This window comes from Manacus candei, unplaced genomic scaffold, assembly GCF_025592945.1.
Source record: "Manacus candei isolate 608988 ecotype Guabito, Panama unplaced genomic scaffold, ASM2559294v1 h1tg000060l, whole genome shotgun sequence".
Classification (NCBI taxonomy): Eukaryota; Metazoa; Chordata; class Aves; order Passeriformes; family Pipridae; genus Manacus; species Manacus candei.
The window spans coordinates 9700534-9716243 of NW_026138108.1; the positions used below are offsets into that span (position 1 = coordinate 9700534).

General features: G+C 36.3%; 1 protein-coding gene and 1 non-coding gene across 2 annotated transcripts in view; both read left to right on the forward strand.

Annotated features, from left to right (window-relative positions):
- IPO7 (importin 7) overlaps window positions 1-15710 on the forward strand; it is a 35369-nt gene that overhangs the window by 12544 nt on the left and 7115 nt on the right. The window contains exons 5-20 of the mRNA XM_051803878.1: window positions 1318-1474; window positions 2131-2220; window positions 2653-2747; window positions 2844-2928; window positions 5430-5564; window positions 6227-6326; window positions 7251-7327; window positions 7640-7756; window positions 8533-8622; window positions 9134-9299; window positions 10050-10210; window positions 11098-11226; window positions 12808-12874; window positions 12954-13079; window positions 13342-13439; window positions 14795-14890. Coding sequence (XP_051659838.1) covers window positions 1318-1474; window positions 2131-2220; window positions 2653-2747; window positions 2844-2928; window positions 5430-5564; window positions 6227-6326; window positions 7251-7327; window positions 7640-7756; window positions 8533-8622; window positions 9134-9299; window positions 10050-10210; window positions 11098-11226; window positions 12808-12874; window positions 12954-13079; window positions 13342-13439; window positions 14795-14890 — 1789 coding nt within the window. The remainder of the gene's footprint in view (window positions 1-1317; window positions 1475-2130; window positions 2221-2652; window positions 2748-2843; window positions 2929-5429; window positions 5565-6226; window positions 6327-7250; window positions 7328-7639; window positions 7757-8532; window positions 8623-9133; window positions 9300-10049; window positions 10211-11097; window positions 11227-12807; window positions 12875-12953; window positions 13080-13341; window positions 13440-14794; window positions 14891-15710) is intronic.
- LOC127478546 (small nucleolar RNA SNORA23) lies at window positions 8806-8988 on the forward strand. Its single transcript, XR_007907270.1, has one exon. It is a non-coding gene; the product is annotated as a small nucleolar RNA SNORA23 (small nucleolar RNA).

Consider the following 15710-nt stretch of genomic DNA (forward strand, 5'->3'; position numbering starts at 1 on the left):
TTAGCTGATCAAACACTTCAGCTGAGGCCAGGAACTGCTCCTGCTTGTTCAGCTTCTCTGGTGAAGTCAACAGGGGTCAATTCCATGTCGCAAATCACGTAGGAACATGCACATTTCAGCGTGCAACAGTATGACTGCAGGCAGATCTCTGTAAAATTTCTTTAATTCAATATGTAGCTATTGAATTTTTTTTTTTCTTACTGTGGAAGGTAAATATCTTGGGGCTTTTCATCATTTTTTTTCTCCAAATTTAACCAGCAAGATCAAATGGCTGCTGTTTGCATAGCCACTTCTTCTGGGTTTTTTTTGATTGTGTCTTGTAGAAATTAGAAACAGAGTTTTCCTAAGCAACATTTAATTTAGGTTTCTGTTTCAGAAAATGCATGGAAACTGTATTATTGAATAGGATTTTGGAGCTCAGTGTTTTGTAGTAGTTTTTACAGAACATGCCATCTGGCAGCAGATTGAGCAGTCTTTATCTTATATATTTCTGAAAATTGGCACTGTTTAAGAAGCTGAGCATTGATATTTCATATTAGCGAAAAGTCTAGACCAAAACCAAACCAAAGCCCAATCCTGTAGCCCAGAAATGTCCCACATGAGCCCAAGAGTATGACAGCATTAATTGCTTAATCAAAAAATAAAGCTCTACAATCTTAAAGTGATATTTTACCTTGTTCTTGTCATCACCAGTAAGGACAAGATCCTGTTCTGCTGTGGTAACTCTTGAGTCAATAAGGACTTTCTTGTTTTAAGGTTAAAACTTGGGGCAAAGATTTCAAAATGCAGCTTTGTTTCCTTTCAGGAATTTTGAAATGTTTGAGAAAGGAAATGGAGCCTTGTTTTCAGCACAGGCAAACTGTTGGAGTGTCACCAGCACAGGAGGGTCTGAGGCATTAATTCAAGGGTGGTTGCAATCAAAGCCTGCTCTGAGTCTGCCCTGGATGGCCTTTAAAGGCTCCCTTCTCTGCCAGGTTGTTGGATGTGGGCAAATCAGTAATAAGATATGTGAGAGACATCAGTGGTAGACTGAGAAACTTCACAGTTTACTTTCTTCAATGTCACTGAAGTGATCTAGCTCCTGCAAATATTTTGATAAATTGTGAGCTCTGATAAATGTATTTCTCAGCTGTAGTACTGTCTGGCCATAGCTTTATTTCAGATTCTGTTACAAGAAATGTCTGGGGGTCTTTTTTAAATCATATGTTGTTAGGAACTGTTGTATAACCTACTTGTGTCTACACTGGGGAAAGGTGGACTTTTAAAATTTGAAAGCTACGTGAAAGATCTACAAAACTAGTTTGTTCTTCTCTAAAGGTACAAGAAACCAGAGGAGCGGAGTCCTTTGATAGCTGCAATGCAACATTTTCTACCAGTTCTGAAGGATAGCTTCATTCAGCTCTTGAATGATCCATCAGATCAGTCTGTCCTCATCCAGAAACAGATTTTCAAAATATTTTACGCCCTTGTCCAGGTAAAAAAATAAACTTTTTACATACTCGATCAATAATTTAAATTAAAGCATTATGCTTTTCCTTAAAATAGTAAGTGACACAAATATTACAATATTAGATTACATCTGAATCATTTCCCTACTAGTCAGCTCTGTGAATCACAAGTTTCTGGTATGTTTGATTGTCTTGTGCTTTTACTTTTGTACAGTGCTATTCCTGGTTGGCATTAGATAGATACAATTAGAACTTGCACATGCCATCCTCTAAGATAGAGTGTTTGCTGGAAAACCAATTAGAAAACCAGTTTTCTAAGGACAGATTGTGGAGGCCAGCCTACATAGAATTACCAGTGTAAATAACCAGTTTGGAATGAAACTGTTCATATGCTGTTTAATGCTTCAGAAATTAGTGTAACATCCATTTAAGTAGTGTTTTAGCATTGCATAAACAAAACTTAACTGGAACAAAGACCTCTAGCACCTTTGAAGATATTTAGGATACAGGCTTAGGTTTTGTTAAGTTCTTAAGCATGATTTTCCAGGTAAATTGCTAATCTTTCATGATAGCTAAGTGTAGGCAAAGATTTGAAAGCTAAAATTCAAACTGTGAGAGTAACAAATTATTTTTCATTGCTTTATAATGAATGTTCTTTTTATTTTATTTTTTTTATAATAAGTATACATTACCTTTGGAGTTGATAAATCAGCAAAACCTGACGGAGTGGATAGAAATCCTGAAGACTGTTGTTGACAGGGATGTACCAGCTGTAAGTGGCTTTTGGCTATTTACCTCTTTAAGCTTAAATATTTTTCATTTATTACAATGTTAGAAATTTTAACTTTTTATTTCTACATTCTTTTTGCTCTAAAGATGCCCATAAAATTAAATAAACAAAAAAATTGAGCTTAAATGGGGTGTTTTAAACTTGACTAGACAAAGTTTGAAAATATGTAGCTTGCATGGGAGTTCTGTTGTTTTCAAATTGTAGGAAAGCTTCTTTTGGCTTCTTTTTTCAAAAACTGATTGACCATTTACATGGCATATATTATGGGACATATTTTTAGATATGCTGTACTTCATACTTAAATTAAAAGTACAAATGGCAGGTTAAAAGCAACATATAGTATATAGTTGTTCAAATTACGTATAATTTGAACTCTTTGTGAGTAGTTGGTGAATATTCTTTTTCTTCCTAAAGGAAACCCTTCAAGTTGATGAAGATGATAGACCTGAGTTGCCTTGGTGGAAATGCAAGAAGTGGGCTTTGCATATCTTAGCTAGGCTTTTTGAGAGGTATTTTCTCTTCCATTTGTATTTTAAAAACAAACAAACATTCAAGTCAGTAATATTGCTGCACCCTTGAGTTCACATACTTACTTCTAATTCTAGGTATGGAAGCCCTGGCAATGTTTCCAAGGAGTACAATGAGTTTGCTGAAGTGTTCCTGAAAGCCTTTGCTGTTGGTGTTCAGCAGGTAAGAAACACTAAATGGAGGGGTAGTAGGATAAGTTTAGATTCAGTGGTAATTTCTTCTTTATTTATTTTCTGAAAAGGCTTCTTGCTCTTCTTCACCATTTTTTTTTCAAGCACATTAGTATGGAGAGCACTGATGTCTGTGGGTTAAAATAAAAGAATGATTACAGAAACTATCCATCCACTTTCCACTAACAAGCCCTCAGATGAGCTTCACTCAAATGTTACCAATTTCTTCCTCCCTGAAAGAGATGGGTATAATGTTTATGTGGTGTCATTCACCTTCAGACCTACCTATTTAACTCTGATACAGTTTTTCTTTGACTCAAAGTCAGTAAGTACTGAGCTTTCAGCCTTCTGCAAAAGCCTGATCAAGCAGAGGCTCACTTACAAACAGGTTAAGTCTGATGGTTCCTTTCCACTCGTCTCCCTGTTTTGGGGTTGCCACTTGTGCAGTGTTTTAGGGTCTGTTATTTAGAAAGCATCTTTTGGACTAAAGCAGTTTCTAAGCTGATGTATGAATGTTATGCCAAACTGTCCTTGATTTACCTTTATTGGAGTAATTTCATGATTCACAAAGCCCTGACAGATGGCAGCAACCTACAGGTTTTTCTGAAGAGACAGAATGGATTGGTTGGGCAGAAATTGTCATCTCCCTCTCTTGCAGTGTGTCAGTAATTTGAACTTTTTGAACTGGCAAGGAAGTTCCCTTCAATGTTGGGAAGTTTTTTGATCTGATTCTTCTGCATGTACTGCTGACTTTAGTTCTTTTGAGAGCAGTTTATTTATAAAAAAACTTCAAGTAGTTTTTGTAAAAGTTCCTTGTATTTGGCTCATAAATACATTTATTTTAAGGTGATTAGGTTGTAAATGTAAATAGAATATTAATTTCTTAAAATCTCACAGAGAAGAACGTTTTCTTCAAAGCCTTGATCTGAATCAGAAGAACAGTTCTTAGTTCACTTTGTTTTCTTACCTTTATTTTCTAATGAAATTAGACTACACGACTTTAAAAGGAGACAAGTAGGGAAAGTATCTCCTAAACACATGTTTTTTGGAGGTCATCCAAAGTGCAGAAAACATTTGTCACATTGAGTGTTGGGAAATATATCCCAACATTCTCCTCAGACAACTGCTGTCAGCATCGCCTTCTGAGGTGCTCATCTGTCACCTGTAGATGACATCAGACAGATAATTATTACCTGTTCTTTAAGGCCTCACTGGTTGCTTTGCTCTTCCAAGACAAAATGAAGTTCTGACAAAAGGCTATGAGCAAAAGTAGTCTTTGAAAAGATAAATTTAAACAGTTCAACAAAATACTTTCTTTTTCTCTGCATTCTCTTTGAATCAGATTTGATCCTTACTGTTACTGCATCTAGGAAACATTAAGGATTCTGGTATTTTAAGAAAACCCTGGTTATTCCTTGGCACTGTTACAGAATTTTATTTTATTTGCCCTGGAGCATCCATCCCATGTCCTGCTTTTCCTCACTGTGATTCTTAAACCTTTTGTTAATCTTTCAATATCTTTACTTATGGCATCTAAATCATGAAACTGCTTAGATCTGTGAAAAGAGAGGACAAAACCACTTGTCCCAAGTAGCATGGCTGCAAAGACCATTTGTTAGGCCTTTGCTCTCTCCTCATTTCCAAAGACTATTCCCCATCGCTGCATTGACTAATAATGACTTTGGACTTTTTAGTGTGGTGTTCTGCTTTTTTGGAGAATTTTTCTTAAAAAAAAAAAAAAAACCACACAAAACCCCCAAGAAACCACATTCTTCTCAAACTGGACCCTCTTGTATAAACACTTCCACAAAGAATATATATCTTGAATTCAAGTTTGCTGAAGACTCTTTGCATTACCAGTACAAACCTCCCTAGTGAGCTGTAATTTAATTACTAGCCATGGTCCCATGTCCATTTCATGTCCTTATTGTGGAGAGCCGTGGACTTTTAACAAAGGTAAATCCCTGTGAGTAGTTCTGCATGCCACCTCAGGAGAAGAATTGAGGCCAGGAAGCCAAAGGGAGAGGCTGGCTGATCATTCTTGACACACATCCATTCTTCACTCTGCATCATTGCTGTGAGGCTGCACATAGGCAAGAATCAGTAGACTGTGGGAGTGTAGAGTGTTTGACAAATCCAGTGGCTGGGCATGAATTTCTGCCCCCCAAAGCGTGGCAAGATGGAATAATAAACCTCCAAGGGAAGGGCCCCTGGGGTATGGTGGTGATGAATTAGTATGTGTGGTTTATCTTAAAGGATTATATTTTTAAAAGATGTGCATACAGCACCTGATATGAGCTACAAATTGCCTTATAAAATTAACAATGACATTTGGTAGAAGGATTAGTCAGTACCCATTTTAGTCTAATGAATAAAGAGGGGGATTTTGCTCAGTTTAGGGGGGTTCTTATGTAGGCCTGTGAGGGAGGGTAGAATTGTGGTTAAAATGGTCTGTGCTCAGGGTAAGCTATTGATGAGATCTGATTTTTCTAGGTGTTGCTGAAGGTGCTGTATCAATACAAGGAGAAGCAGTACATGGCTCCCAGAGTTCTGCAGCAGACGCTGAATTACATCAATCAAGGAGTGTCACATGCAGTCACCTGGAAGAATCTGAAACCTCATATTCAAGTAAACCATTTTTGGAGTTTAATACTTGGTGACTCAGTAGTACATTAGTCAGTCTATTGTACGGAGTTTCTACCCTTGCTAGAATTCACATTTCAGGGAATTCTCATGCAAATTGCTGGTGGAAAGAGTTTAAGCCTGCTTGGTGAAGGTTACCTTGATATGTGAACAAAGCCAGCTAATTGCATTTTTGCTATCTCTCCTTTGTGCTTTAGTATATTAAGGATTACAGTGTAACACAGCAACACAACAGATTTGGAGATGGTGTTAGCTACTGAATTTATGGCATTGAATTATCTCTGCATACATCCAGTGGAGATATTCCACAGTGGAGTGGAATTATCTCCACATACATCCAGTGGAGATATTCCACAGTGGAGTGGAATTATCTCCACATACATCCAGTGGAGATATTCCACAGTGGAGTGGAATTATCTCCACATATCATCCAGATCCAGTGTAGTATCTTGTGTTGTATTATAACTCTACCTAAAGGTAAAAGATCTTTTTGGTGAACTACCACATAAAAGCCACTACATCCAAATAGTTTTAGAATGTTAGCATGTTATACGAGGAAATGACAGGATGGACAAAATCTGTGAAACACAGGAGAGAATATAGAGGTTGATTGAGAAGTGCTAACCTGTTTTCATTTTTTATTTCAGGGAATTATCCAAGATGTTATTTTTCCATTGATGTGCTATACAGATGCTGATGAAGAGCTTTGGCAAGAAGATCCATATGAATATATTCGCATGAAATTTGGTGAGAATTTGAAATCTACTTGTGTTAAAATATGATTTCATGCAAAGGTGGGATTTTTTTAGGGGTTCTTTTTTGGTGAAAGCCGCCACCATCGAGGACACAGGAGTTTTTACCCTCATAGAAGTATTTAATTTTTACAGTTACAAAGTTTTTGTTACAAGTCAAAGAGTCCAGGTCTTGCTAACAATAAATACATAAGTTTAATGTTACTAAAAGGTTATGCTTTACAACAGCTAATATTCCAGGCCCTGGATTTCTAATGGTCTTATGGAATTTCACATGTGGCACAGATCTGAACAGATTCACCCCAATGGTAAATCAAATGTTATGGGGTAAGCCTGGTGTTCCAGACTTGTCAGATTTCACCTCCTGTGGCTTGTTGGGGTTTACTCTAAATCCTCCTGGGGAAGAAAGAAATGTTTCAGACTTCTGAACAAATTCTTCCCTCCACTAGGATTGTTTATGTGGCTAGAACATGGGGTCGTGAGAGGTTTGGGAGTTTTTATACCTCAGTTCCAAGGCACAGACCTGTAAACACTACAGATATTACACAAGGCTCTGATAATCCTCTTCTGCAGATAAATAAGAAACTGAGCATTTTCTAACTCAATTAATTCTGTGTGCTTGCCTATAGCAAATAACATAAATGGTTAAAACTTGACTGCTTCTACTGTTTCAAAAGATTTATCTTAATAAGAAAGACACACAATTCCAAATTAGACATATAGAGCCAGTGATCATGAAGAACACGAAACATGTATCCAAACATCTGTTACTCTTTGGTCTTGGAATATCTGTAGCAAGAAAGCACAGTTAACCACTTGAAAGGAAAATTATTGCTCTTTTGTTTCATATTAAATACATTAGGATCATAAAATGTAGTAAACGACCAACATTTATAACTGTTACATGTTTACTTAACAGATGTATTTGAAGACTTCATTTCTCCAACAACTGCTGCTCAGACATTATTGTTTACATCCTGTAGTAAAAGGAAAGAGGTAAGCTGTTCAAGGATTATACTGAAATACAACACTAGCTAAATTTAGTTTATTTGACGAAAGAGCTATTAATAAAAGTTTTACTTTTCTGCTCCCATGTCGTAGTACACTAAAATTTTTAATTTCGACTTTATTTTGTGCTGGTCTGTTTGTGATTTTTGTATTTGCTGTGCGTTTATATCAAAGACATAAAACATCACCAAAAGTCCAGACTTGGAGCAGATTATTGGATATTTAGGCACTTCAGAGCACTGAGAGTGGTATCTGAGATGATCAATTGGAATACTTTGACTAACCTTACATGTAATCCAGGTCCTGCAGAAGACAATGGGCTTTTGTTATCAAATCCTTACCGAGCCAAATGCTGACCCTCGTAAGAAGGATGGTGCTTTACATATGATTGGTTCTTTGGCTGAAATTCTCCTAAAAGTAAGTGTAAAAATCTGGTAGTTCTTTTGGTTCTTTTTTTCCCCCCTTCTTTCTTTTCTTGGACTTAAAATGTCTTAGAAGAAATGCAAATAGTAATTAGTGCTCACAAGTTTCTGAATTGCTGCCAGGTGTTTTTTTAGATGTTGAACTTAATTGTTTTGGGTTCATTGTCAGCTTATTTACTCAAATTTTATAGCTCATGTTCAAATTCAGATTATTGTTTTAAGTTCCTTTAAGTTCTGTGCTTCTAGTGAGAATTACTACACCATTTTCTGTGCTATGCTTAACTACATTCCCTTTTCTGTGGAAGGAAGGGGAAAACATTCAGTGAGAGGTTGTTCATTTAATGAGCTTTTTTTGTGTATAGAAGAAAGGAAATAAAATGAAATTAGTAACCTTGCTCAGTTGGAATGGTAGCAGAAAAGATGCAGGGTATGGACTTGTATTTGGACCACAGCTCTAAGAAGTTTCTCTGACCGCTTTTGCTTTTGATGCCAGAGCAATGTGCCGCCATTTAAAAGGTGTCTCTAGGGATCAAAAAGGGCAGGGGAAAAACGTGTCACTATTTTGACTGAAAATCATAAAAATCCATGTGGGATCCAAGTTTAATTACTATAAAGGATTTCATTGTTGCATAATTGACTTTATTAAAGGGATAAATTTGAAATCTGATGGGTTCGTTCAGACTTTTATCATGGGAATTTTTTTTTACTGGATTAGAAATACATTTTTGTGTACAGTTTTAAACTGATGTGCTTCTATTCATATTTTGACAGAAAAAGATCTATAAAGACCAGATGGAATATATGTTGCAGAATCACGTGTTCCCTCTCTTCAGCAGTGAGCTGGGTTACATGAGAGCACGGGTAAGAAAGTGTGACATTTACCGTTAAGATACACTGTCTGTTCCAGCTGGAAGATTCAGGAGTCTTTAACTTTTTCCCTCTAACAAATGCTCTCTTTTTAGCACCTTTTAAATTGTGCACTTATCTCAGAGATTTGTATCAGTCTGTGTGTGATTGTAGTTACTGTGTAGTTTTAACATGGCTGCAGCACTGTGTGCACAGTTTTCCATCTGTGTCTGGTGGTAGGGTCTATTTGTGTTTTGCATGTAGACTGTACTGCTCACACAAAACCTGTGGCCAAAGATGAACTTGAGATCATAGTACTGGTCTAGTGATGTCTGAAGGACGAGCCCTCCCACTGACCAGCCTCCACACTCTCAAACATCTTCATTATTGTATCTTTTTTGTCTTTATTCAACAGTAGTTGTACTTCAGATTCAATGATTTGCTTAGGTTATGAGTATACATGTAGTTGATAATCCTGTTCTCAGTTTTTGCAGCTCTGAATTTGTTCAATGTGGGTTTTCTTCAGGCTTGTTGGGTTCTTCATTACTTTTGTGAAGTCAAATTTAAGAGTGACCAGAATCTCCAGACAGCCTTAGAACTCACAAGACGGTGTCTGATCGATGACAGGGAAATGCCTGTGAAAGTGGAAGCTGCCATAGCTCTTCAAGTTCTCATCAGTAACCAAGAGAAAGGTAAGGTAGCCCTCTTTCCTTACAGCTACAGCAAGCTTTAATGGAACAAGTGTTAACATTGTGGTGCTCAGGCAGACTCATTCTCTTCTTTCCTGATGTTAATTTACTTTTTGTAATTATAATTTGTAATCATCATAATTTTTCAGCTGGGAAATTTTCTATTGTTTTATATAAATAACATTGTAAATTACATTCTAAGAAATTAAAATTATTATAACATTATAAACAACAACTTCATGGTACAGTAAATCCAGTGTTACAGCACCTAATAATTGAATCAGAAGTACAGTGGCAATATAAGCACATCTGTCTCAGCTTATTCTTGTTAAAATTTATTTAAAAAAACCCCCAACTATCTTTATCCTGGCAGGTTTTATATGTCTTAGTATTCTTGAAGCTGACATAAAAGCCAGAAAGCAACCATAAATTCTGTATTTAATACCTTAGGTAATTTGACAAAAATGTGTACGTACCATTCCTGTTGAATTAACATTTGCATGGAGAAGTAATCTTGCATTCTATAAAGACTGCAGAGCTCTGGTTTTCATACTTCAGTTTTGATCCTCTTGGTATACAATTTTATTTAAAAATTCTTCTGAATATTAGTACTGCTATAATGATTTATACTATCCATGTTTTTGGCATATTAATGCTGATGCATTAAATATTAATAAATTATATATTGAATTTCTTACACTGATCTGTGGTTTTCTAAGGATGTTAATTCAAACGTTTCCATTTGTTTTACAGCTAAAGAATATATTACTCCATTCATTAGACCTGTAATGCAAGCTTTACTACACATTATAAGAGAGACTGAAAATGATGATCTTACTAATGTGATTCAGAAGATGATCTGTGAATATAGTGAAGAAGTTACTCCAATTGCAGTAGAAATGACACAGCATTTGGTGAGACTTTTGGGTGACTTGGGAAGATGCTTAATATGTGAAAGACTGGTATTTAAAATTGATAGTTTACCATCAGTGAGTAGCTGTTGTTATTCCAGTCTGCTGAAGGGCATTGGTACAACTAGTTTTCTTCTACATTTAGACAGTCTTTCCTCAAAACTGGCTTCATAACTTAAACCAAGTGGAAATTTCTAAGAACGATTCTAGAAATGTTTGAGAAATCTTTGTACGTATTTTCTCCTGACAGTGTTAATAATGAAGTTGGTAGCACATTTTAGGTAGTCTCTGCAATGTTACTGAAGTTTTCTGGTTTAAAATATTAAATTAAGGACCGGATTTTTTAATGAAAAATTTGGTGTGAAAATAATGTTATGTTGTCTGTAATGTGAAAATAAAATTGAATCTGCAGGAGAAATTCGGAGCTTGAGTGGCCATATATCTAGCAAGTTGTACTAATGGTTCCAAAAGCAGAGGTCAGCCCAGTGCTTCCCTGTTCCAGGCCCTTGCCTTGGAGTTTAAACAGAATTGTTTGCATGTCCTCTCTGGGAATGCCTGCAGAGTGTTCAGTCTAGTTCAGCTACCAACCAAACCTTGTGTTAGAAGAACTTGCTTGTAGAAAGTGTATTCTTTTGCATGTGATGTAATGTAATTTATATTTTTATCATTAATAATTTTTATTTTATTTATTATTTTTATGAATAGATAAAGGATAACAGCTTCAATGGCTTAACAGTCAAATTTTATCATCTTGAGAAGAAACTCTGGAATGGAGCAGTCACCTGCTAATATTCATGTTCTCTTAGCAGAAGTAGTCTTTAAATTGTGTAGGATGTCAGACTTCCACAATTCAGTGGCATATTTATGAGTTGTTCTGCTATTACATGCAGGCAATGACATTTAACCAGGTGATCCAGACTGGTCCAGATGAAGAGGGCAGTGATGACAAAGCAGTGACAGCAATGGGAATCCTGAATACTATTGATACACTTCTCAGTGTAGTTGAAGATCACAAGGAAGTAAGTAAAAACTACTTTAAAGCTAATACGTATTGTCTAAGACACTGTAAGTCTTTAATACTTCCATTGGTTTTGGCATTATTATTTGAAAAACTGTCCTTTTGGCCAAAAAGATCTTAAAACAGAAAATAGAGAAGTACTTATCATGTAACAAAGTTGTAACAGAGTGGGTCATATTTCTAATGCAGTGAATGTGGTAATAGAGCACAAATGCCACAGTATTTCCCATAGGAATTCAGATTGTTGTTCAAATAGGGGAAGCAATGTGACTCTTGACAGCTCAGCTGAAACAACCCCTCTGATTTGATGAGCTCTGCCCTTCAAACAGAACAGATGAAGCTTCAGTTATCTCCTAACACTGACTCTGCTGACTGAGTTTGCTCCCTGGGACAGAATGGATGTCAGTAAATACAGCTTTTGTGGCTGTGCTCAGTGGTGGGTTGTTGTACCTGCCTGATCTGCCCTGGAGAATCTCCAGTGTGATGAAAACTCCTGTTAACTTTTTTTTATTGTACTGAATGGACTAACTTCTGTCCAGAGGACAGCTAGTTCAAAAGATGCTATCCCTGATTAAAATCCTTTGTGACAAAGTCAGCTACTATTTTTTTAATAAATAAGTTATAGGGTTTTTTAGTGACTAAAGAGTTCAGTAATAAACTGTACTCTCAGGACTCTGAAGACTTTACTAAGGAAGCAGCATAATACAAATTCCCAAGGGTAGAATGCAGTGCTGCCATACAACAAACCAAGGACCAGTTCATCTCATTTACTTGTTGCTAAAGCTGCTCAGCAAGCTTTTCATGTACTTGTTTTTGTCAGCAAATCCTTGTCACCTAAATGAAAAGTATTTGTAACAATATGCTAGTCCTGAGGAACTCAGTTTTAATATGTTGACCACTAAACATTTATATTTAGAGACATCTCACACAGGATGACCAGTGTTGCAAGAGATAATGTATTTAGCAGGTTAGTTTCAAATCCTGTTCTGCATAGCTAAGACCAGAAACCTGAACCTTATTTGCCCCTGTGCAAGGTAAGTGCCCTCAACAGGTTGATGACTGTTTTGTTAGCTATTCCATGGACTAATAAATACTAATTGGGAAGACTGCCTGAATCTGTAGGACCAGCATTTAGACTGATTGTCCCCATACCATATGAACATTCTCAGCTAGCTCTGGGAGGTGTTTTAGTATTTGATTTGATTTGTTTGTTTGTTTTAAATTTCACTTTTCTGGAACAGCAAATACTTCCTGCAATTTCCATTGCTTCCCCCTTTGAGGTATACATTTACTTACAGTGTTTCAATGGGACTTAACTGTTACACAGGGTTACTGTCAGGCTTTTCTTTTATATGAGATTCTTCCAGAGTTCCAAAAACACCTCGTATTAAGAGCTATCTTGCAAATCCTTAGCTAAGAATGCTGCTCTTACACATTTAGTGGGAAATTTGGAATTTGTTTTGAAAACTATATTGTATTAATAGAAACTGCTTTGAATAATCATAATATGTGTTTAATTGCTACTTCCAAATATTGAAAATAGTCATAAATCTCCTTTTTTTTCCCTTTTTTTTTCTTTCAGATTACTCAGCAGCTGGAAGGGATCTGTTTGCAGGTGATTGGAACAGTTTTGCAGCAGCATGTGTTAGGTATCTCTACTTCTGTTGCCTTGTTTTTTAAAGTGCATGGAATTGGCATTACATTTACCTAGAATTCTGTTTGTTTCAGAGTTCTACGAGGAGATCTTTTCCTTGGCTCATAGTCTGACCTGCCAACAGGTTTCTGCACAAATGTGGCAGCTTCTTCCTCTTGTGTTTGAAGTCTTTCAGCAGGATGGTTTTGATTATTTTACTGGTAAGTAACATAAATAAAAAATGGTTTCATAGATGCAATTTCAGCTGTAAATAGTAAACTGCATCTTGACTGAATATTAGGAGAATGCTCCAGTGAGGTTACACTTGAAGTATTTTATTCTGCTGTTGCTACAACCAGACTTGTTTTGTTAAGGCATCTATGACTAGATGCACACTTATCTTGACAAACATTAAGCAAGAACTGTAATTATTAATACACAGATTTTAACAGCATCTAACTGATTGTTCTTCTTTTAATACAGACATGATGCCTCTCTTGCATAATTATGTTACTGTTGATACAGATACACTTCTGTCAGACACAAAATATCTTGAAATGATCTACAGTATGTGCAAGAAGGTGAGTAGGTTCCTTTGTGGTAACAAAACCTGCCATCTCTGAAGTAATGTGCTGTTAAACTGGATACTTTTTTCCAAAACAGCTTTTGATGTCTGTTCTTTAAAGCATTTTGCTATTTAACATCCTCTGAGATTCCACAAACTGCTTAGTTATTGCAGAGAAATTTAAAGAGGTTGCGTTAAAATTTCAGATACAGACTTTTGCTGAAAGGCAAAAACAAATCATACACAACAAAAGCAGATTAAACAAACCAGGTTTTGTGCAATACACTTTACACACATGGGCATGCAAGACATATTGCAAAAGGTAGGTGGTTTCCTTTATCTGGGATTTGTAGGCTTGCTGTGACTAGGATAGCACATGCCGTGTGTGTGCTAAACAAGCGGAGCAGGGATGGAGGGTAAAGGGATAGGAGTAGGAAGTTATTTTCCCAAGTTTGTGCCAAGTCAGTGATGAAAGCTGGGAGCAGAATGCAGCTGTTCTAACTCAGTCCAGGCACTTCTGAGCAGGGTTTCTGTATTTAACTTCTCAGGTCCTGTGTGTTACCAGTAGCTGCCAACTGGGCTTTCTTTGTCCAATCAATATGTAGGATACACAGCTTTCCAGAATGTTAGCCCTGTGTGAGGAAATGAATACTTCTTTATGAGATGGTGTTAATATTTTATCATCTCTAATAGTAATCTTGTAGGGATTTCAGTTTTCCACTCCTGGATATTACGTGTGGTGTCTATATAAGAGCTATGGTGAACTGTCAGCACTGCCCATGGTATTTCCTGAGTAATTCTTTTGGAGATGTTTAAATATCATAGTGAATAACTCTTGCCAGCCTTTATTTGAAAACAAGCTGCAACCAGGCTGATTGTAAATTCTTGGAACATTTTATTTTGAAACCAGCAAAATAGGATAAAAAGAAAATTAGCCTGCCATGACCTGTTAGTGATTGGTGCTTGGCTGAGCAGAGTGAATCTTTAACACAGGTTTTAGATATTGAGTGGTGTACCACTGGATATCCCATTTTTGTAAATAAAACTTACAAAATTCAGTACATTAATGCATAAGAGAAGTTTTTGTTTTGTTTTGCAAAATGGAAGCTGATGCTTATGCAGTTACTGTGGTAAGCTCTGCATCCATAGATTTATTGAATATTTGCACATTTAAGTTAGTTTTGCCCACATTCAGCCATTTTCAGTCTCTGGCTGTCATACCAAACCATTGCTGTGGATTTGGCTGCTTTACTGATGGGTGTTTATGCATTGTTATAAAGGGGGTAAATTCATACCAGGTTTTCAAAGCAAAGCAGTATATGGAGAACACTTCTTGAAGGGATATCACCAACAGTAATGGTTATTTTTCAGGTCCTTACAGGAGTTGCTGGAGAAGATGCAGAATGTCATGCAGCAAAGCTGTTAGAAGTAATTATTCTTCAATGTAAAGGGCGTGGCATTGATCAGGTTAGTAACAACTTTGGTTGCTAAAACTAATACTTTAAAAAGATTTTATTCTGTAATATTGATTATGTATTAACATGAGTTTTGTTACAAGACGTTTGTGTGGTGTGACTGATAATCCTCTCTGCTACTTCAGTGTTACTCAGTTAACAGCACTGCAGAGATAGTTATTGCACACTGTGTCTCCAGAATATAGGACATTGCAAAACTCATGTGTTTTCATGAAATTGGAATAGCACCAGTTTAGGAGCATCTTGGTTCTAAAAAGTCAATTAATTGCATTCTAAGTTAATCCTAGTGAATATTTAATGAAAATTATTCAATCTTTCAAGCTCATAGCTTTGAAATAAGTATGAAAATGAAGTTCCTAGAATCCCAATTAATGTCATAGAGGAATCAGGGACTTCATTATGCACAAATGAAAATTGTAATTTGAGAGATGAATTTCTGTGCTTCTGCTGTGCACAGGACAAGCACTGTATACTAGCCATTTAAACATTTTTGCATCCTTTTGAATATTTGTGCATATGGTCCTTGGAAACTTTAATTTTTATTTGAAAAAAAAAAATCTTCTATTGTGAATCCAGTTTTTTTAGTGTGGCATCTCTGAAGAGCCTACACCTTTGAACAGCTGTTTCCTTGCAGTGTTAGTAATACTTCTTGACCTTGATGTATGTATTAAAAAAGACTGGGTTGATTTTGCTGGACTTCCTGTGGTATACATTTCCTCTATTTTTAATTTTTAATACACAAAATTATAGAACCAGGAGCTACAACTGCTGTGCAGGATGTCCCAAAATCCACATGGTTAAATATTTTCACA